This window comes from Carya illinoinensis, chromosome 6, assembly GCF_018687715.1.
Source record: "Carya illinoinensis cultivar Pawnee chromosome 6, C.illinoinensisPawnee_v1, whole genome shotgun sequence".
Lineage (NCBI taxonomy): Eukaryota > Viridiplantae > Streptophyta > Magnoliopsida > Fagales > Juglandaceae > Carya > Carya illinoinensis.
Window position 1 is genome coordinate 29,108,395 of NC_056757.1, and position 22,442 is coordinate 29,130,836.

The following is a 22,442-nucleotide window of genomic DNA, read 5'->3' on the forward strand; positions in this document are numbered from 1 at the left end:
TATAGACATTTTTTATATATAGAAGATATAAATATAGTTGTAGTTAATTTTTTTTAGTCCAAAAAATGTCTGGATTGTGTTTATAGGTCATTTTGAGTCCAGAAAACTGATTTGGGCTCAAAATGACCTAGATAATCTAAATAGGTCAAGGGCCAATTAGACAGAAGCGAGGGGCGGACGGAGGGGAGTCCACCCCCGCATCCCTGCTCTTGGACAAGGTACCCCGCCCCCGTCCATAGGGTGGCCTTACCCCGAGAGGGCAGAGGGGGTGGTTAACACCCCTAATTTAACATTACTCTATTTTTTACAAAAAAAAAAAGTAAATAAGATACATTTTTGTGAAATAACTTATAAAAATAATATCACTTTCTATAGATATCTTCGTTTTAAAAACTAGTTGTAAAAAGAATTGTGCGTCTATCATTATTTTTTTAAAAACTAATCATTTTATAAAACTTTGCATGTGAAGAGTGGCTGTACAAAGATGAATTGCAGGACAATTGAATAAAGTCTTAATCCTAAATCAAATCTTGGAGTTCAATGAATTCAAGTTCATGAGGTAATTGATCAGAATTAGAGACATGAAGAGTGAGTAAAGTACTCATTTTGAATGTATCAACCATTATGGAGACTTTTTGTCCCATGATATTTAGCAAATATTGTGTTCTATATAATAACGGTTTAGAAGTCAAACCTAATGAAGAGTTCAAAGTCAACCCAAATAAATGTAAATATATATATATATATATTGATGTATATTGATGTAAGGAAGAATGAATTACATTTCATCTGCAAAGAAAAAGAAAATACACATTTTTATTAATTCAAAGTCACCGTGCAAATAGGTATGACTATTGCATAAATGAAACTTGGTGTGATGATGACCTTATAAGATCGGTTCATTATACATGTTATGAAACTTGCGGCGCTGTGAAATCTAATGGTAATATTACATACCGTTTTAAGATATATAAATATATATATTTTTTTTAAAAAAATAATTTTTTCATATTTATCTTATTATATATATATAATATATATCCACTTTATATATATATAAAGTGGATATATATTATATATATATACATCTATTTTTTATAAAAGGAGTGTGCAAGACTTATATATCCTAGAACTATAAGTTATATTTTCAAGTTGGTATATAGAATATATTATCTATATCGTTTGAATTTAAGATTTGATTCGTAAAACTCAAATTTTAACATTAATCTTTCAAATCAAATTATACTAAAAAAATACTTTACTATGTAAGTTATCAACGCCAGTTTATAATAGAATTTTTTTCTTGTAAAGAATCTTAATTCCTCAACATGGCTTTTTTTGCCATTTGAGTGTTAAACACATATCAACTTATCTCAACTCAATCATTAATTAAACCCATAATTTTTTTTTTTTTTAATTTTTCTTAAAAAGTTAAACATATCTCGACATATTTTATACATTTAAACATATCTCAATCGGACTTATAAAATGCTGCTATTTACCTATCAATTTAAATCATTTGAAATTACTTCAATATCTAAAAATAGCCTAATATTACAAATGAAAAACGATAGAAGACGACAATTTTTATTATTTTTTTATAACTCTACTTTAAATAGAATGTGTTTTTATAATATATTTAAAAAATAATTATAAGAGTAATACTAAATATAAATTTTAAATAAACAAGTCACATATAAACTCATTTAAAAAAAATAAATTCTATTAATAAAAAATAATTTTTTTTAGACTTGTCCAGATCATTTCTCTAACTATAATATTAGATTATTAACCCTCTATTCGATCGACAAATTCAAACCTCTCCACCGACAAAAACGAAAATATATCTACTTAACATTTGAGCTGGTCATGGCTGGTTTTACCTACCCCAATTCCACTTAAATATAAAAAGGATTTATAAAAAATTAATGGTTTCAAGTTTTCGAATGCGTCAAGCAAAGAGACATCTAGAAGGTGCAATGAGCAGTGTATATCATAAGAAATGATATTTATAGTGATATAAGACGTAAATATCATGTAATTATTTTAAAAATTAAATAAATATGATAATTATATAAAAAAAATTAAGAATAATACTTTTAATCATTTTAATTTTTATTATTTTTTATCATATTATAATATAGTATTAAATGATTAGATATTATTTATTATATTTCGTTTATAAATCTATTATTTAATGTTATATTATCATATAATGAAATGATAATAAAAAAATAAATGATGAATAGATTTACTCAAAAACTAATTTATTAATGATAAAGTATATTCTTTTTTAAAAAGAAAGCACGATATTTGTATTATTATAATTATATCTAATATTATTATTATTATTATTATTTAAAAAAAAAAATGGGTAGGAATTGCAAGGAAGTGATCCAAGAACTTGTAACCCAATTAATTGATCGCTCACTCACGCAGTCTCATTCAATTAAAAAGACCAGATGACTATATGTAATATAATTATAGGAAATTAGTCAATTTATTGTTGCTTTGACCACTCTTTTCTTTTCTATTTTTAAATGCTTTCAATCATTTTTTTCCCATTTATATTATATTTATTTATAGCACCATCACGTATCCTTTTCATGTTCTTAACTTGACGTTTTTTTATATGTACGGCTATGTCGTGTTAGACTACACATAAATCACTCATTTCGGCCCCAAAACTTTAATTTATTTGGACCGTTGTTTTTTTTAAAAAATAAAAATAAAATAAAAATTATTACATTTTTTATTTGAATTGATGAACTTTTATTTATTTTTTAAAAATTATGGTGTCTTTTGTAATCCGAAAATATGTGCCACGTGTTGCAGCTCACGCTAGATTTGTTAAATTGTTGATAAGAGATCAAAGAAATTTTCCATGTTTTAAATTAAACAAAGAATATTTTTATAAAACAGATTCGTAAGAGTATTAGGACTTTGAATTCAGAGAGTATTTCATCTCATCTCATTTTATTATTATAATTTTTTTAAATTTTTATATAAAATATAATAAACAATTCAACTTTTTTAAATTTTAAAATAATAATAATATTTAAAAATAATATTATAATAATATTTTATTCAACGTTCAATTTTTATTTAAAACCATCTCATCTCATTTTTAAATTCAAACGAGCTCTTACTATTTTGCAAAAATAACATCCATTTAAAAAATAACAACTATTTAATAAAATATTACTTTCTAAAAGAAATATGTTAATTATTACTCCGACTTTGTTATATTTGAATTTGAAAAAAAAAATAGTATTTTATTGTGGAGTTATAAAATAGTTATAAGAGGATTGAATCTCTACTTTTTTCAAAAAAAAAAAAAATATCTCTACCAATGCTCACTGTTTCATGCCTTACAATTAAATAATATTTCTTCTAAAAAATACAATTTAATAATATTTTATAATTTTTAGATAAAGTTTGTTATGTGATATTTAAATATGAGAAGTGATATAGTTACAATTAACTCACAAATTTTCTTGGGTCCAAATAATTTTTAGGGACTATCGGATTGGAGAATTTTTTTTTTAAATTATTCGAGATGCACTTGTAATAAATTTTTTGTTCAAAGCCTATGCATCATCTGGATTAGTTGGGATGTTGTCCCGGACAATAAAAAAACTCATAAATTCATTATAACAAATAATTTTTTGAGATTATCGAATTGGAGAATTTTTTCTTTAAATTACTCAAGGTGCATTTGAAATAAATCTTTTGTCGAAAGCTTATGTATCATCTAGATTAATTGGGATGCTGTCCCTAGACACCTAGTGTCAATAAAAAAAAAAAAAAACTCACAAATTCATTATAAGATAAGAATTTTTTGAATTTAAATATCAAGTTAAAAAATAAAAATTAATACTTTATGGGGTCATAGATAAATTAATTTAATAATAGCAACTTTTATTTATTTAATTTTGTTTAGATATCCGTCCACGTATCCAACTTTTTGTTATTTTTAAAAACAAAAAAACCTTCTTGTTGGAAAATATATTTTATTTCTTGAGTTAGGTTGGGAGGTTAAGATAAGAATTTTTAATTTAAAATTAAAATTAAAAATTAAATAAAATATTATTTTTTAATATTATTATTATTTTAAAATTTAAAAAAATTAAATTAAAATTAAAAAAAAATTATTTATTATATTTTTTATAAAAATTAAAAAATTTATAATGATAAGATAAAGTAAAATGATAACTTTTAATTTGAAAAAACTTGTAAACCTAACAGGCTTGTTCAACGTGGATTTTCCTTAATAAAAATCGCATTAAAATAAATTGGAAAAAAACTGCGCCATTAAATACTCTCTCTCTCTCTCTCATGGTGCCCCGGCTTCCTCTGTCTCTCTGTTGGGAGTGTTAAAGCAGATTCTATAGAATTCCCGCTTCCTGAAGTATCCCGGAAAATCACATTCCTTTCTAGACCGAGAAATATAACGACAAGGAACGGTAATATATAGGAAGGAGAAAACGACCTTGTAGACTGGCCTTCCTTCTTGGATTTTTTTTTTTTCCCTCTGTGAATTCATCGTGACTCGTTGCGGTATAAGAAACAACTCTCCCTGTGACTCGGTCACTGCTTCCGTCGTCACCAATATTGCACATTGGTTTTGTTTCGATCCATTTTGGCTTATGGGCTTTTATTTGTTGTGCAATTATTAGGCAATCGTAATCGTTATTTTTCCGATTTTACTCTGTGCTTTGTTTAAGCGGTTTACTTGGGGGGGACGTGGAGTTAGATAGTAGAGGAGACTAAACCTTGTTTTATGGTTTTTCTTTTGTGTATATATGTTTTTGCTGGTTTTGCTTTCTGGGTTGTTGTTACTGTAACACTACTGACCCGATCATCGTTAATTTATGTTTTTTTTTTTTTAATAAATAGAGGATGTTGTAGAATCCAATTTTTGTATTGTTATTTTAAGATGAGTGCAACATATGTTGGTTTTGATCTTTAAAATCATAGTTTGGTAGTTTGTGTTGTGTTTAATTTCATGTGATTCTCTAAAGCACGTCCTGGGAAAAGTTTTATGACAAGTATCATATGTATTGTTTAATCATAGGTTAAGGATTAAATTATGATATATGAACATTGGAGTTGAATACGTTAATGATTCTTAAATATTGTAGATATTCTCAAATATGGTCTCTAGTGCTCTAACCCTGACCTTTATATAAGCGATGTATAACAGCATGAGATATCAACTCCAGTTGTTGGGATAATTGCTCATTGAGTAGGCATGGTGTGTGTATCGCATCCCTGGTTAGATGGACATAGAGGTGTCGCTACCTTAAGAAAAGACTTGAATCGGTGCTATTGCATCAGCTCGGCGCAGTGCATTCACAGTTCATGTGAAAAATGAGCATCATTTCTATTGCCGATGAAGGGCTTCAGTCATCGAGCCGAGTATGGGCAACAGGGTTTTCCTAGAAGCATCATCCACTTTCGAACTCCTATAAGACACTCACCTAAAATATTTTCATGGGGAAATCAATACTTATTTTTTATTTATTTTTAATCTGGCGGCGGGTTTTTGTTGGTTCGACTAATTGCAAGGTCTTTTTGTCTTTACTTGACCGAAGCTACAAAGTAACTAGATTATTACTCGAGATAGATGGATTTAAATTTAGTTTGTGATGGACGCTTTCAATAAAATACTGCAGAAGTGTTTTAATCTCTCTTGAAAATTAAATAATTCTGCTGTTTTAAGAGTAGGGTATAGAGACGAAGCAAATGTCATTGTTCATAACATTGAAATCAACTTCTGTTTTCCTCTACACTTTTGAGCAGTTTGTCTAGGACTTTGGTGAATATATTAAAATTGTACTCTGTTTTACCTTTCTCCTTAGATGCATTTATTGATTACTTTTATGCTCTCAATTTCTGAAGGAAAGTTCCACAAATTTTCTTTCGTTCATTGATGTTGTAAATATTCATCTAGTCAAAGCTCCAGATTTCATAGTGGCGAATTCTTGGAGATTTTGCCTCTCTTATGCACCTAAACTGTGAGCTATGTTGACTGTTATTTAAGTATGGGTTTTTACCTTTTATTCTTTCTCAGCGACTTTGATTCTTTAGCTGTCACATTATATGCTTTCAAGTATGTTTGACTTCTTTCATTATCTGTTTCTCATAATCAGAGGGACGCGACATATTTGCAATGGTTCAAGATACTTCTAGTGGTGATTCACATCAGTGTCGGCCAGTCCAGTTAAAAGAACAAGTCTGTTTGGTTAAGAGAAAGGACTGTGATCGATATGAGATTGATCCCATTCAAGATCCTCTGTCATTTGAGAAGGGCTTCTTTATAGTAATCCGTGCATGCCAATTGTTAGCACAAAAGAATGATGGAATAATATTGGTAGGCTTGGCTGGTCCTTCTGGGGCTGGAAAGACTGTTTTAACAGAAAAGATACTCAATTTTATGCCCAGTGTTGCTGTTATTTCAATGGACAACTACAATGATTCTAGTCGAATTGTTGATGGAAATTTTGACGGTAAATAATCTTGATCATTTTTTATCTTTTATGAGGATTTCGCATATGTACAGGTTAGCTATTCTCTAGAATTAAGTGTAATATCGGAAATGTTCTTGCCCAGGTCCTTCTTATTGGATAAAATCTGCAAAAATTGACATATGATCCCATTTGGAAGTTTGTTAGAAATTCTTTACCTTCACATGGTGAGGGGATGGACATTCTCTATGTACCTGGACTTTGCCAGACGTGTATCCACATCAAAACTCTTGAGGTATCTAATAAGTTTAGAGACTTAGGGCCCATTTGGATATGTAGAATATCTCAATATATATGTGAATAGTAGTAAAATGGTTTCACTTAAGATGTTTTATTGGGTTTTGGGAAATGAGAGAGAAAAAGTTTAGTAAAAATATTGTAGAGTTAAAAAATAGTTTGAACATAATTTTTGTTTTGAAATTTAAAAAAGTAGTATTGCTTTTTGTGTTTTGTTTGGGAGTTTGGAAAAGTTGTAATGATTAGATGGTTGAAGATTTGAGATTGAAAGTTTTTTGTGTTTGAGTGATAATTTAGAAAGGAAATATATGAGAATACTTGAGAATAGTTGTGTTGCCAAATGAACCCTTGTCTAAGAACGAGGCGCACAGAAGCATTTGCATAGGTGTTGTGAGTATATTCCTTTTATGCTTCTTAGAATTATAGTGCTTGTCAATTAGTTAAAATGATTTCTAACTCATTTCCTGCACTGGTGCCATATCATTTCCCATGCTGGGGCTGTATCATCTATATATTCCTTTGAAATTCTTGCTGTTTAAACAACTTTATATATTTTCTAATGGGATGGAGAAATAATCCATGAAGTGCTTTCATTGGTAGGATAATGTTTCACTGTTGGTGAGTTAATTAATGTGGTTACACTTGTCCCTTTGAGAGTTCCTAAGCCTCATGAGCCATATGTGGGGACTGAAATTTTATTTAACTCTGTTGCAGCCTCTTCTGTGTTTGTGTGTGCGTGTCTGGTTCACCATAACGGTCTCTTGTTTGCATCATCTAATTGCCTTTGTTCAGCCAATCATATACATAATTTTATACTTGCGTTCCATGAGGTTTTGATCCCTTGTGCTTCTATTACTTCTCTCAAAAAAAAAAGGTTTTGATCCCTTGTGCTGCTCCAACGCTTATAATTCCTGCTATAAGATTCATCGCCTAGAAATTTAGCATGTTATTTGCGTACACATTTGAGTTGAGGAGTGACCTTTTCAAAGTGTTAATTTAGAATGTGGATTGTGCGGGAGGCTATCTGATGCCCTTGTGCTTCTACATTGTTTTTCTCTTGATTGCTTCATTATGTGGGTTACTCAACCTCTGTACAGTAAATCGATTAGTTTGTCTTGAGGTGGCTTTGAGCGTAAGCCTTGAGACTTGGAAAAATATTTAACAAGTCACAAAATCCACATTCTATTTGCTGTTCCATTTACTTTTTTGTTTGGTGTTTCACCTTGTAAAGAAGATTGTCTGAGAGTTTTAAGTGGATTGGCAAGTCATTGTCTGCAATCTCTGAGGGAATCTTAAACTTTTGATAGCTACTCTGCCATACTCCTACTTGCCATGTTTGCAAGGATATTTACTGTGTTATTTTCTTTCATGTGATATTCTTAAAGCTTGTTGACGTTTATCATCACCCCATAGCATGTGCAATGTTATCTGGAGTGTAATACCAATTTGACAGAATAACCATGACAGATGGATAATAATCTCCTACATGAAAATGACCCATAAAAAAAATCTCCTAAATGAAAATTATTAATATGAACTTTTTAGCTTGATACAATTTCCATCTAGCTTCTGCTACTTTGGCAATAGGATCATCTTTAAACGTTCTTGTTGGATTTTTTTTTTTTTATTGTAAATGATAAAAAAATTTGATAAATCAATAAAGCACATTTAAAGTATCAACAACAGCTGCATACCCATTCAGTTCACAGGGCCATTGCATTTTTAATTCATGGAGGAGCATATGGAAGGATCTGTGAATCTAGCCTGTTTGTCTTTCTTATATCTGCCATTCAGTTCCTAAGTGTTGAAATTTTATTTAAGAAAAAAAGGTAAAATTTCATTTGGTTAATTGTGCAATGCATACTTTCCTCTGCATCAGTCTATTACCATTTTTTTTTTTTTTTGTTCAAATAAATGAGGATTTTATTGAAAGTACAAAAGGCACAAGCATACGCAGGATGTACACAAGAAAAGTGAGAAACACCCAATTAGAAATATAGAAAAGAAATAAGGAAAGAAACACAGTCCACTAAAATCTATAGCGGCTGCCTAAAGAAACACAGTATTGGAGAAATAAATTTTAAGCTCTAGCATCATTTGCTCACAATCCTCAAAATATTTTTATCATTCATTTTCCTCCAAACAACACTAGACAGATAGGTACACCTTCCATGCTACTGCAATTTGTTGGGCAAAAACGTCATTGTAATCTTGGAATGTCTTCAGTCATATGTGTAGTCTGATTTAATGATGGAGTCATGGCTCGGTTCTTATGTGTGTTTTATAAACTTTGGGTGTCTTAGCCCTTGGTGCAATCCCTGAATCAGTATGACAGCTTTCAAGTGGGGAAATACATCAGGCTTGATTATATTGGTTCTGTTATCTCTCTGAAACAGATCCACGCTTGACTGACTATGACACCTTGCTCCAGAATGTCCATGATTTAAAGGCAGATAAGCAGGTCCAGGTTCCAATTTATGATTTCAAGTCTAGCTGCCGCACAGGATACAGGTATTTTCTCTCCATCCAGTATTTTTTCATAGCTTTAGCATGGTTGGGTGTCATCATTCTTTGAGTACAATGTTTGAAATTATGCTATATGTCATGTTAGTTCAAGGAACAACATACAGAGATCTTAGATTTGAGATGTAAAAGTCCCAATTAATCTAAGCAAATGTTAACATTTTGTTGTTGTTGGGATTGATATGTAAAATGATGTCCCAATTAATCTAAGCAAACAGTAGTTGAATTCTGCTGTTTCAGATATTTAGATGATGTTATGGTTATGGAAACTGCTATTTCACATTCAAGTGAAGTGACTGAACTGCTTGTGCAATATCTTTCATGATCGAAGAGATCTATATTTGTATTCAAAACCCCCTCCATATCCAAGGTCATGGAGGAAGAGAAATGCAACTGTTTGAGTCTTGTATTTGATATCTTGAAATCTAAAGCCATGTATTGGTCCCTTTTCTAGTTCTATTAATGCACATGGTCAATTTATTGAATTATCCTGAAGTTGTTTTTATTTTTGAATTAATGCATGGCTAAATCATCCACGACTCTTACATATCCACCTGGTCTGTGTTTAAATTGCATGTACTGGTGGCAGGACACTTGAAGTGCCAAGCTCCCACATTGTGATCATTGAGGGCATCTATGCTTTAAGTGAAAAATTAAGACCTCTACTGGACCTTCGTGTGTCTGTAACAGGTGGAGTTCACTTTGACCTTGTCAAACGGGTTTTGCGGGACATACACCGTGCTGGCCAACAACCCGAAGAAATAATTCAGCAAATATCTGAAACGGTTTGTTTGTTTGTTTTTCTGAGAAGAAATTGTGTTCTTTGAAGTTCTCAACTAGATTCTTCTCCACAGGTTTATCCAATGTACAAGGCCTTTATCGAGCCAGATCTCCAAACTGCCCATATAAGAATCACCAACAAGTTCAATCCATTTAATGGATTTCAGACTCCTACTTATATTCTAAAGGTTATTCATAAAGTTACACATTTTACTTATCTTTAGACCGTGCTTACCAGAAGTCTCTTAGTTTACTCCCTCCATCGCATATTGTTTTGAACACCCTAGAAAAGCGGGTTTTTAAAGGGGGATTGTTTAATGCAATGTTTCAAAAGTTCTCGGCTTTTCAAATCACTGTGCTCTAATTACCAATGCCATGTTTCAGGAACAGCTATACCCAAGAATGAGAGTATTTTGGCAATACCCCAGCAAATTACCAAAAAGTTGCAATATAACACCTCCATAAACATTTGACATAAAACCCTTGATAGATAAAAGAAATTAAAACTTGAAAAAATGTTCTAAATAATTAACTATGTATAAAAAGTGAAAACATATAATTCTTTTACTTTTTTTTTGGTAAAAAGTAAATTCTTCTTCAAACATTTATTTCATTTGAATTTCGTAAGGGTATTTTGTATTGTTTTTTGTTTTTTGAGTAATTTTGTCTTTCTAAGGGAAAAGGAGTTACATTGCATTTTTTGTAGCAGGGGGGGTGATTGCAAATTTGGTGGTAGTTTGAAAAAGTCTGTGTGTTTGTCCCAACATCTCCAAATAGAATAGTCGAAAATATCACGTGATAGATGAAGTACTAGGAATTTTGTCCACTTCATTAAATGAGTGCTGCTTTTATTGTAGTCTGCAAGGAAAGTGACGGTGGAACAAGTCAAGGCTATTTTCACTGAATATCATACAGAAACAATGGAGCAGACTTATGACATATATCTTTTACCACCTGGTGAAGATCCCGAATCTTGCCAATCATATTTAAGGATGCGGAATAAAGATGGAAGATACAGTCTCATGTTTGAGGTTTGCCACTTAAACTTTGGGTTTTGTGGTCTTAATAATTGTGCATTGTTACTCATCCAGAATATAATGCCTGCGATATATTTAATGTACTGCATATTTACAAGGTAATAAATTGGAAATCATCATTTTATGTGTTTAGACATGATGATGAACTAAGATATTGCCCTAGAGAATCCTCTTAGAAAAAAAAAAATTATGTAGCTGACTTCTGACTCGAGTTGTTTGGTAATAGACAGTCTAGTCTTTAGAGGAATTGGGTATTATGACTGGCAAGGGCATAGTGGGCCATGATATCGGATATAGCTGAATGATGAAAAAGATGGATCTTGCAGGTCCCAAGTACTTGAGATTAAGGCTTTCTGTGGTTATGGAGTGCACATTCAGCATCAATAAAAATGCACTTATGTGCGAAGTGCCAAAGCTAAAGTGCATCACTTACCAAAAGTGAAGCATATTTGCAAAAGGGCCGGCCCACTAAACACTTTTTATTTAGTGAGCTTACAAGAAGCTTGCTTTTGTAGCTTCTGGAAAAAAATTATAGTTCAGTTCTAACTATCACTTTTTGTCTAGACCGTGTAGAAGACGAAGTAAATGAGAAAGATGATGATGACTAAAAATCTTTTTGATGACAATGATGTCGGTCCTATGCTTAACGATGAGGATGACTTTCTTCTTTAGGATTGCATAGATTTTGTATATTTTGATTCAATCATATACTTTATTTTGATTATGGCTATCAAATATCATGACTATGTATATTTTGTGAATCACAAGATAATTATATAAAATGTGATATTTTAATTGTATGTAATTAGGATCACTTGAGTTTTTGTGTTGCGTAAGATCCTCACAAATTGAGTTAATAGGCCTTATATAATATTATCTTTCTTTTTTAAACCTTTTTTATTCTATTTTGTGATTATACATTATTTTCAAAAAATGTGTGAATCACTTAAATCGGATGCGCGATTGTGCTTTGCACTTTGCACTTTGCACTTTGCGTCTAGGGTTCTAGGATCTAGTTGGCGTTTACACTTAGTGTGTTTGGTGCTTTCACCAACAGCATGCATATCATGCTAAGGATATCTTCAATTGATCTATTGAATAGCCAAATCTATGTAGTCATGTTGTCTTTAGTGAAATGAAATTTATCAAGCAAGTCTAGAAAGTGCAAACATCATGCATAATATACAGTTACATAAACCAAGAAAATTGATTTCAAATTTATTTTCTTTTTGTCATATCAAGAGGACAAATGAGAGGGGACTGTACCCCTAGGGGTTGGCTCAAGTGGTTAGGGCCTCAGTCTTGAGGGAATGCTCTCCCTAGGTCTAAGGCTCGAAGCTTGGGTGCAAACAATTTATAGGAGCCGCATTCCATTGGTGAAAAGCCGATGATTGGCCTGATCCGTGTGATGTGAGCACTTTACAGTGGTTCAGGTTTTAACTGGGAAAAAGACAATTTTTTTTTTAACAGTTTTCTAGGTTCCTTATTATAAAAAAATGAGCGGGGATTATTGGCAGATTTTTTTATATTGGTAATATGCATGCGCACCTGGTAGGGTTTGAATCCATAACCTCATTCTGTATCTTTTTCTTAAAAGGAGGATATGTCATGGTTTATTTACAGATAGGGTTTTTGTTTCTTTAATGCGTGTCAAATAAGTTGCTTGCTAGATTTTGAGGTTCAATTCTCTCGATATTTTATAATTGGCTTGCTTTACATACTTTAATTGGAAATGAATCCAAATAATCAAAAGTTCTATTTCACACGGGTGCGTCCAATCCAAAACAGAGGCATGTAGGTTCGCACAAAGCCATGTATAGAGCGGTGCAGCTGAATCTAAGGGAGGAAATGACAAGTTTTTGTTCCCCCAGATAACTTCTCATTAACAGTCGTGTACATTCTCATTTTATATACCACCAATTTCTGTTATTATAATGGATTTGGTGATATACAAATTGTTACATATCTTTCTCCAATTTGCCTATGCAGTCATTCCACACCTGTTTCCTCTCCCTAAGCTCTTGTTTTATCCCCCTTGATTCTTGATTTTTTGGGTATTTTAAAAGATTGTTCTTGATGATAGGGAATAGGAGGGGGAAGGGAGAGATTTTTTTTAACAATGTATGTCCAGCTAAGAAAGCCAGTGTGCAATTTGAATCAAGTGACTACCTTTGTTAATACCATTTTAATATATTTGGAAGGAAGAGGAAAAATCGAAATAATGATAAAATTGGAGGGCAACATTTCTGCAATTACAACGACCAACTCAAAAAATTTAGATGTAATTTTTAGGTATGTAGAGATGTGTAGTATAGGGTGTTACTAATTGAATTTTATACTTCTAAATTTGATTTTAATGATTTTTCAACATAGACCATTAGCATTGGCTTTTTCTTTCTTTCTTCTTTTTTGTGGGGTTTTAGGATCTTAACATGCTCAAATCTGATTTGGAAAACCCCTGCAATCCTGTGCTGCATCTCTGTTTAACAACCTTGTTGATGTTGTGAAATTTTGTATGTCCACAGAATAATCTGTAAATCTCCAGTATTCTTGATGTCTCACCTTTCTATGGCTCTCCATGCTTGCTAAAAATTAGGTTCACACATGGAAGTGGAAACTGTACTCGTATTTTGTTACTAACTTAATGTGTTTTGTTCATGTTTGGTAGGAATGGGTGACAGATAATCCATTTGTCATATCACCAAGAATAACTTTTGGGGTTAGTGTGCGTCTTCTTGGTGGCCTAATGGCCTTGGGATACACGATGGCAGCCATCCTTAAAAGAAGCAGCCATGTATTCTCTGATGACAGGGTCTCTGTAAAAATTGATTGGTTGGAGCAACTAAATCGCCATTATGTTCAGGTACTGCGGTATATATCTACACCTAATTTTTACTCTCATATGATTCTGAATATGTTATAAACTAGGTTTCTAGAAAACCTTTACATGGGCATATCCTTCATTTATCCTTTATATGGTTTTCTATGGGCTGGCCTGGGCCAGTTTGGTCCTGTCCTGCACCAAGAACATTCATAGTGCATCCCAAGACCCCTTGTCTGGCCCGATTGCCTGGTAGTGTGGGAAACAGTATGGGCTAGACCCAGCCTGGCCTGGCTCACGTTAGTGGTTCTTATTGGGTAAAGAGTACAACTAAGAGAGTTGTTCATCTTTAATGTTTTTTTGAACCCTCATTGTAGCCCAGTATTTGAGCCACGCAAATCTAAATTTCTAGCTTTTTTATGAAAAGGTACAAGGAAAGGATCGGTTAGTTGTAAAATGTGTTTCTGACCAGCTGGGACTGGAAGGTTCATATATTCCTCGGACCTATATTGAACAAATTCAACTGGAAAAGCTTGTAAATGAGGTCATGGTATGACCACTCCTAAACCTTGTTATGCCTCTCCATGCAGTGGTAGTTCCATTGGTAGTAATAATCTAATCATGCTACAGGCTCTGCCAGAAGACTTAAAGATGAAGCTCAGCTTAGATGAGGATCTGGTTTCAAGCCCCAAAGAGGCTCTTTCTAGAGCCTCTGCAGATAGAGTGACCATGAGAAATAAGCATCTTAAGAGGTGCACCTTTCTGATTTTCTCTATTGGTATTCAATATATAACTGCTGTTATGGCGTTCTAACAAGTGTCGAGACAACCGAAGGTGGTAGGGTCAATATGTTGTAGATCTACCAATTTCCGAATTGTATTAATCTATTCATGTTATGATTGCTTTCAGTTATTTGAGTTTGTAGCTTGAAGTTCACTTCAAATTTTTGCATGTTAGAAGCCAAGAATTGCATGGATTTCAAAATTGACAAGGAGGAAGCCAGTGCCTTTATCTTCTTTAAACCTTTGGCCGACTTTAAGTTAGGAGCATAGCCCTTTTTGTTTTATATGTAATTAGGCATAGCCCAAGTACACAGGAAGTATATAAGAGAAAAATGCCTAATTATAAACTAAAGCTGAAAAATAGCACAGAAGTCATTTAGACTAGACCCATCCATTACAATAATTGAAGCCTAAAGTAACAACATATGAAAAATGAAAAAAAAAAGTCTAATCCCTCCCACTGAGCATTCTCTATTTTTGAAACAGCGCCCATTCCTCTTATTCCAATTACACCACATAAGACAAGGAGGTACCATCTTCCAAACGACCAAATTTGGCGAGTGCCTTGAATCCCTCTCCATCAGGCCAAAAGATTCGCCACCCTCTTGGGCATCACCCAAGCAATGCCCAGCTTAGCAAAATCCTCATCCCACAAAGCCTTCAACACATCACAGTGGAGAAAAAGGTGATCCATCGATTCACCACACCTTTTGCACATGAAACACCAATCCATTGCAATGATGCCATGCTTTCTCAACTTATCAATAGTAAGTATTTTCCCATGAGAAGCCAACCAACTGAAGAAAGCCACCTTGAGAGGCACTTTGCATCTCCAAATATTTTTCCAAGGAAAAAATCAGTAGAAGAATGAGACGCCAAGACCTTGTACAAAGATCTAACCGAGGATTTCTTATTACCAGGATGGTTCCAAAGTAATCTATTAACCCCTCCAGATTTTATATTAAGAGCATAAAGCAAGCTGTAAAAATCGGTGATGTCCATCACCTCCCAATCCTGGACATCTCTCATAAAACTTACTGACCACTGAGTGAGACCAGAAATATTATCCATATGATCAGCCACGGAAGCATCTTTCTTCAAGGAAATTCCATAGAGGGAAGGGAAAACATTCTTCAAGGCCTCATCCCCACAACATAAATCATACCAAAATCTGATCCGGTTACGCCTACCCACTTGAAATCTGAAATTTCTGAAGAACTCCCCCCAACCATGACGAATGAATTTTCACACTTCCACACCGCATTCCCCTCTTACTTCGTTTGAGCACATCCCTCCCCAAATACTTCCATATTTGGCATCAATAACTATCCTCCACAGAGCATCCCCTTCTTGATAGTACCGCCACAACCATTTCTCCAAGAGTGCCTTGTTGAAAGTTTTCATCTTTCTAATCCCCAAACCACCCAAAGATAAAGGAGTGCAAATCTTCTCCCACTTAAGCAAATGGAATTTCTTCTCATCCTCCAAACCACCTCACAAGAAAGCACGGAAGATCCTTTCCATTCTACTAGCCACTCCTAGAGGCGAAGGAAATAAAGAAAGGAATTAGGTTGGGATATTAGATAAAGTACTCTTGATTAAAGTGATTCTTACCCCTTTGGACAAATAGATCTTTTTCCAACCAGCCAATCTACATTCAATCTTCTCTATAATTCCATCCCAAATTGCCTTAGATTTATAAGGAGCCACCAAAGGAAGACCAAGATACTTCATAGGCAAAGTGGAGACATTGCAACCCAATTTTTTTTTTTTTTTTAATATAAGTAAACGATTGTATTAATAATAGGTATAGCTCAAGTACACAAGATGGTATACAAGAGATAGCACCTATCTAGGAAGAAACAGAGGATACAAGAAAGTCATGAACATCACGGCCATTAAAATCTGCAGCTAAGGCCCATAGAAATAGAGTTCTAATAAAAAGAGATCTAAGTTCCTCTATTGAGCGCTCCTTGTCTTCGAGCGTCGGATCATTTTGCTCCTGCCACAAACACCACAGAATACAGATAGAAACCATCTTCCACACAGTTTTGATTTGTGAGATACCTCACAGCACTGTCCAGCTGTCCAGCAGCGCTATCACTGAGGCAGGTATAACCCAAGCTAAGTCTAATATGCAAAAAACTTCATCCCATAGCGCTCTAGCAAGCTCACAATGTAGTAAGAGATGATCCACGGTCTCACCAGTTTTCTTACATATACAACACCAATCTATTATGATCACCCAGCGCTTCTGCAAATTATCCATCGTCAAAATCTTACCCAGAGATGTTGTCCAAGCAAAAAATGCCACTTTAGGAGGTGCCTTGTTTCGCCAAATCTTTTGCCATGGAAACTGAATGTTCTGCGACTATGTGAGAGACTTATAGAAAGAGCGAACTGAGAATGTGCCTTTACTTGTGGATCCCCACCACAGCAAGTCAATACCTGGAGTGCTTGGTTGCAACACAGAATACAAGAGACTAAAAAATTCCTCAAAGCTACCAACTTCCCAGTCTTGGGCCGCCCTATTAAAGTTAATGTTCCATTGGACTTGATCCCCAGATATCACCTTTAGATTAGCCCTTGAAGCTTCTTTCTCACTTGCAACACGGAAAACTGAGGGGAAGGATTTGTTTAGGGCATTATTCCCACACCAAAGGTCGCTCCAAAATTTTATTCTAGAGCCATCTCCCAAGACAAGTCTAGTGTGACGAGTAAAAATCTCCCACCCTCTTCTAATTTGCAACCCAAAATATCAGCCAAATCCCCTAACTTATTGACCAAACCTACGGGGACAGTTTCAAACTTTGACAAGTTCACCTTTAAGCTAGATATCGCTTCAAAACATAACAAGAGGGCCTGTAATGAATAAATCTGATCAGAATTTGGCTCACAAAGGATCAAAATGCCATCTGCAATGAGTAAATGGGAAACGTTAATGCTGTCATACGAAGAACTACCCACCGAGAAACTCGAGATGAGACCCCTATCTACCGCCACCTTCAGCATTCTACTCAACACACCCATAACTAAAACAAAAAGGAAAAGGGATAGAGGATCCCCTTGTCACAATCCCTGGGAGCTGTTAAAAAGGCCAGCTGGAGTCATTAACCAAGACTGAAAATCTAACAATAGAGATGCAATGCTTCATCCACTTACACCACCTCCCCCCAAAACCATACCTACTAAGAATATATACCAAAAAATCTCAGTTGACGTGATCAAAGGCTTTCTCCGTATCTAGTTTACTAAAAATGCCTAGAACGCCACTTCTCATTCTACTTCCCAAGCATTCATTAGCAATGAGAACGGAATCAAGAATTTGCCTTTCCTTGACAAAGGCATTTTGGGACTTCGTGATGATCTTTCCCATAACCTCACTCAAACTGTTAGCAAGCACCTTCGAGATGATCTTGTACACACCACTGACAAGACTGATGGGACAAAAATCCTTCACCTCCACGGACCCAAGGAAAACCTTCATGACGTCCTCCCTAAAAATGTCCCAACATGCCATGGAAAAGCCATCTGGTCCAGAGCTTTATCTTTGTCCATTCCTCTAATCACGTTGAGCACCTCCTCTTCTTCAAACATCCTCTCCAACCAAACTGCACTAGGCTGGTCACTCGAGTCAAAATCCAGCCCATCAACTGTAGGACACCATGATTATTGCTCCGTAAGGAGCTTTTCATAAAAATGAACAATGTGATCCATAATATCCTGACAATCCGTAAGGACACTACCTTCTGAGTGAAGCACCTCAATGGCATTATTCCTTCGATGAGAGTTGGCAACTCTATGAAAGAATTTGGTGCACAGTATAGGGAAGAAAGAACAGGATTAATTCCAGCGAGAAAGCGCCAGAATTAAACATACTGTAATGTTGGGGTATCACACATAACCTTACACAAGCCTCAATCAAACCTTGAACCTAAGTGGTGCCAGCTGCTCATCAACAACGGTAATTTTCTAGGAGCATAGCCTTGAAACCCCCAAAAAAAAAAAAAAAAAACAACAACAACAACAACAACAGCCTGATAAGAACGCAAAGTAGTTTCCAAAACTTTTCTGGTCATACAGATTCTCCATCATGGTCCGTTAATTTATATTATGTGTTTGTTGTGATTATTTCTGCCAGTCTGTTGCTACATTTTCTATTTGATAAATTAGCATGCTCAGTGGAGAACTATTTGAGTTGTAAATTTATGTCGTCGATGGTACTGAGAAAACTTTTGAAAGTTAGTTTCCTGAAAGTATTTAAAAAAATTAAGAAGTTCTTAAGACAATATGCACAATGCTTCTCCCCCTCTGGATTTTAAATGATCCATTATTATTTTCCAAATATGGCCTCTCTTTTTTTTGTTTCGTTCTTTTTGTTGAATTTTCTGTTAAACTTTCAATACGTTTGACTTGTCAAAAAAAGAAAACTGGATACCTTTGATTGATGATGTGATTTTGAACAGTGGTATGTCTCATTCATATTCAACCCAAAGTGACAAGATTCTGGCCAAGCTTACTGGATACACTGCCAAAAGTAGACGGTTTGATGACAGAAACTCAGAATCCCCCGCAACTCTTGCAAACCAGGTAGAATAATTCATGTATCTTCTAAGTTAGTCATCATGATTCTGATAGTGCTTTTGAAAGGATATTAGCAATTGAAAATTTTTTTGTTGTCAATCTGCTTTTTCTTTTTGCTTTATTTATTTGTTTTGGCAGGGCACCGTTACTCAGCTTTCAGAACAAATTTTCTCTCTGAATGATAGAATGGATGAATTTACAAATTGTATTGAAGAGCTGAATTCCAAGTTGACCATCAAGAAAAATTCTCCCAGTCAACAAAAAATGTCTATTCAAGCTGATGCCTGCAATGGCTCTGCTCCCACTTCTTACTTCATCTCTAGTTTAGGCAATGGTTCGTTGACTGGGTCCATAATGCCCAATTCATCATCCTCATCCCAGTTGTCTAAAGAGTCTCCTTTGATGGAAGAGGTATTAATCTTGTCTTCTTATCTCCTTCTAAATGTTTTTATTCTCTGCTTCTATAGCACTATAAGTTAATAATTGTTGAATAGGAGATGCTGAACAACTTGCAATATTTTTACTGTTTGGAGTTTAATATATGTATACAACTTAGAAAGTTGCCAATGATTTTTATGTATAAATTTATAATTCAGTTAGATTTGTTGATGTTCCTTTATTTGCACTCCCACCCTGCTGTAACCAAAAAAAAGGAAAGAAAGAAAAGGAAAAGATGAATCTGAGATGTTGAACACTATTAGGAGCAGAGAGTAATGCTAGATACAGTCCTATGGTGTGAGCCCTACACACTCTCTTTGAAAAAATAGGGCCCATCATTAAAAAATAGGGCTTTTCATGTCGGTTTTAGATTTGCTCACTTTTTTCAAAGTTCAATGGGAGTACGTGTGACTTAGGCCCCGTTTGGTTACACAAATGAGATGAGATGAGATGTTTTAAATATTAATGAATAAAATATTATTATAATATAATTTTTTAATATTAATTTTGTATTGGGATTTGAAAAAGTTAAATTGTTTATTACATTTTGTATGGAGATTTGAAAAATTTGTAATGAGGAGTTGAGATGAGATAAGATTTTTGGTTTTGTGTAACTAATCCGGGCCTTACACCCTCTATGACTGTACAAATCATTTCTTCTAAGGCATAATACATATAACTTCAATGATTTCTTTCTTTAAACTTAAATTTTCAGCTAGATTGGTAGATGTTCCTCTATTTGCATCCCACCATGCTATGAAAAAAATGGAAAAAATGAATGAAAGAAATAAAAACAAAGAAGTGGATAATTTACACGAGGTTGGCTGAAAATTTGTAGTTTAGGGAACTAACTTTTATAAGGAGGGGATGAACCAGCAAGGGACGACATTGACACAAGTGTACCGCTATTTAAAAGTTCAGGGAGAAAGTGAGGGTGGAAATTTTGGAAGGTGCAAAACTTTTATCCGTTGAGATAATATTATCTTCTTATTCAACTCTTGTTCAATTATTTACTTTTCCATTGCCTTTTTATGGCGATAATGATTAGATATTAGTGGATTTGCATGTGCATGAGTTTTGGAGCCACGTCTCTAAGACAATGCCAATAGCGCTATACCTTCTAGCATTGATCTAAATCTCTGTTGTTCTAATTTATTAATGTATAGCTGTCATATGACTAGTTAGTAGCTGATCGTTGTGAGAAATAGGAGATTACTTGGAGGATACTGTGATATGTTGGAGAATGCCTAGGAGTATACATGATATATATTATATATATCAAAACCCACCAAAACTGAGAATTGATTCGCCGTATTTGCTGAGTAATTGAAGAGTCAGCATTCCCAAAACACTGAAAGAACCACTTGTGATGGGAGGTGATTGTCCTTTCATGTTCTAATAATTTCTTTATCAGAAGAAGCTAAAATTAGTTCATTAGATGATGATTGTTCCTATTAGGTTATGATAATTGAATGCCTTCTGTTTTGAAATAAGAGGTTTATGGTGTCCTATACTCTGGTGTCTAGTCACCAGAAGTCATTTTTCAGAAATGATTGTTTGTTGGCTATCATTTTATTCTTGGTGCCTACTTTGGAATCAGATATCAGGTATTGCCCGGGGACAACGTCAACTCATGCATCAGTTGGACAATCTTAACAATATTCTCCGCGAGATTTTGGGAGAGAGGTCTCGCCAAGTAAGAACAAACCCGAAAGGAATTGTGGTTGATTTTGAACCGGTTGCAGTTCCTATTATGTTATCCCTAGCAATTGGTAGTATAGGAATCGTCTTGTTCAAGGGATTTTTAACTCGAAACTGATTCTAACCGAGTAGGGTTTTACAATTTACTGTATTGTTTCACTTTTTATTTTATTATTCCATTTTTCTTGTTTTCCCTTCTTGCAATACCCTTCTGTATGGGAAAGACAGCAGTTGAGTTAACGATGATTGATAGTGGTTAAACCACGGTGTTCCTCCGCCATAAGTGAGGCTTTCAGTAATAAAATTAGGGGTTATTGACCTCTCTCTCTCTCTCTCTCTCTCTCTCTCAAGAAAAATGGAAGTGGTTAGTGATACTGAAGACCTATAGAAGCTTCCAAGGATCTGTTTTAAGGGGTTTTAAGAACTACATCAGCCAATTTTAACCGCATCCATAGTCCATAGTCATGTTGACAATGGTTTCTTTGCTTGTTATCAGATTTCAAAGTTACAATCAACAGATTAGTTTGAATCCAGAATTTCTGTTTGAATTAAGAATCCTCTGCAAAGTTTAGTGTTCTATTTACAGGCTCTGCAATTTCCGTGAAGTTAATGAATCATGAGATGTGTCTTTCTAGGTTTATGCTGCATTTGCATACATGCTTGATCTTATATAAATATATATCTCTTGTGGTTACGCTTGTGGACATGAAAATATAAATGGAGCTTTATCCTTTGATCAAAATAACAAACGTCAACTTTAGGCCAGGTTTGGGGCTTCAGATCATCCCATCTTATTCTCAAACATAATTTAAATACAAAATTTTCAAACTAATTATTACAACTTTTTCAAACTTTTAAATAAAAAATAACAAATAATTTCAACTTTTTCAAATCTGCAAACAAAAATAATATTATAAAACAATATTCTTATAATATTTTAACTTTATAATAATTTTTATTCAATTTTTTTTTTCAAAATTTAAAAAATACTCAACTCAAATTATATCAC

The 22,442-nt window shown here is 33.8% G+C and overlaps 1 protein-coding gene across 3 annotated transcripts; it reads left to right on the forward strand.

Annotated features, from left to right (window-relative positions):
* Window positions 1-4,322: 4,322 nt before the first annotated feature.
* LOC122314382 (inorganic pyrophosphatase TTM2-like) lies at window positions 4,323-21,753 on the forward strand. 3 transcript variants are annotated; one of them, XM_043129918.1, is made up of 12 exons: window positions 4,323-4,466; window positions 6,156-6,512; window positions 9,164-9,278; window positions 9,880-10,075; window positions 10,145-10,258; window positions 10,928-11,101; window positions 13,776-13,970; window positions 14,356-14,478; window positions 14,559-14,680; window positions 19,177-19,300; window positions 19,433-19,705; window positions 21,333-21,753. In XM_043129918.1, the coding sequence occupies exons 2-12, from the start codon at window positions 6,176-6,178 to the stop codon at window positions 21,549-21,551; spliced, it is 1,992 nt and encodes a 663-aa protein (XP_042985852.1). In that variant the 5' UTR covers window positions 4,323-4,466; window positions 6,156-6,175; the 3' UTR covers window positions 21,552-21,753. The 3 variants fall into 3 exon arrangements, with proteins under 3 accessions (XP_042985852.1, XP_042985853.1, XP_042985854.1); XM_043129919.1 differs by lacking the exon at window positions 4,323-4,466 and adding an exon at window positions 4,494-6,045; XM_043129920.1 differs by lacking the exon at window positions 4,323-4,466 and adding an exon at window positions 4,494-6,020.
* The last annotated feature ends 689 nt before the right edge of the window (window positions 21,754-22,442 follow it).

Coding starts and splice junctions, on each gene's coding strand:
- LOC122314382 (XM_043129918.1), top strand. CDS start 6,176: ATGGTTCAAGATACTTCTAGTGGTGATTCACATCAGTGTCGGCCAGTC. Junction 6,513..9,163: donor TGTTGATGGAAATTTTGACG/GTAAATAATCTT, acceptor TCTCTGAAACAG/ATCCACGCTTGACTGACTAT. Junction 10,076..10,144: donor TTCAGCAAATATCTGAAACG/GTTTGTTTGTTT, acceptor TCTTCTCCACAG/GTTTATCCAATGTACAAGGC.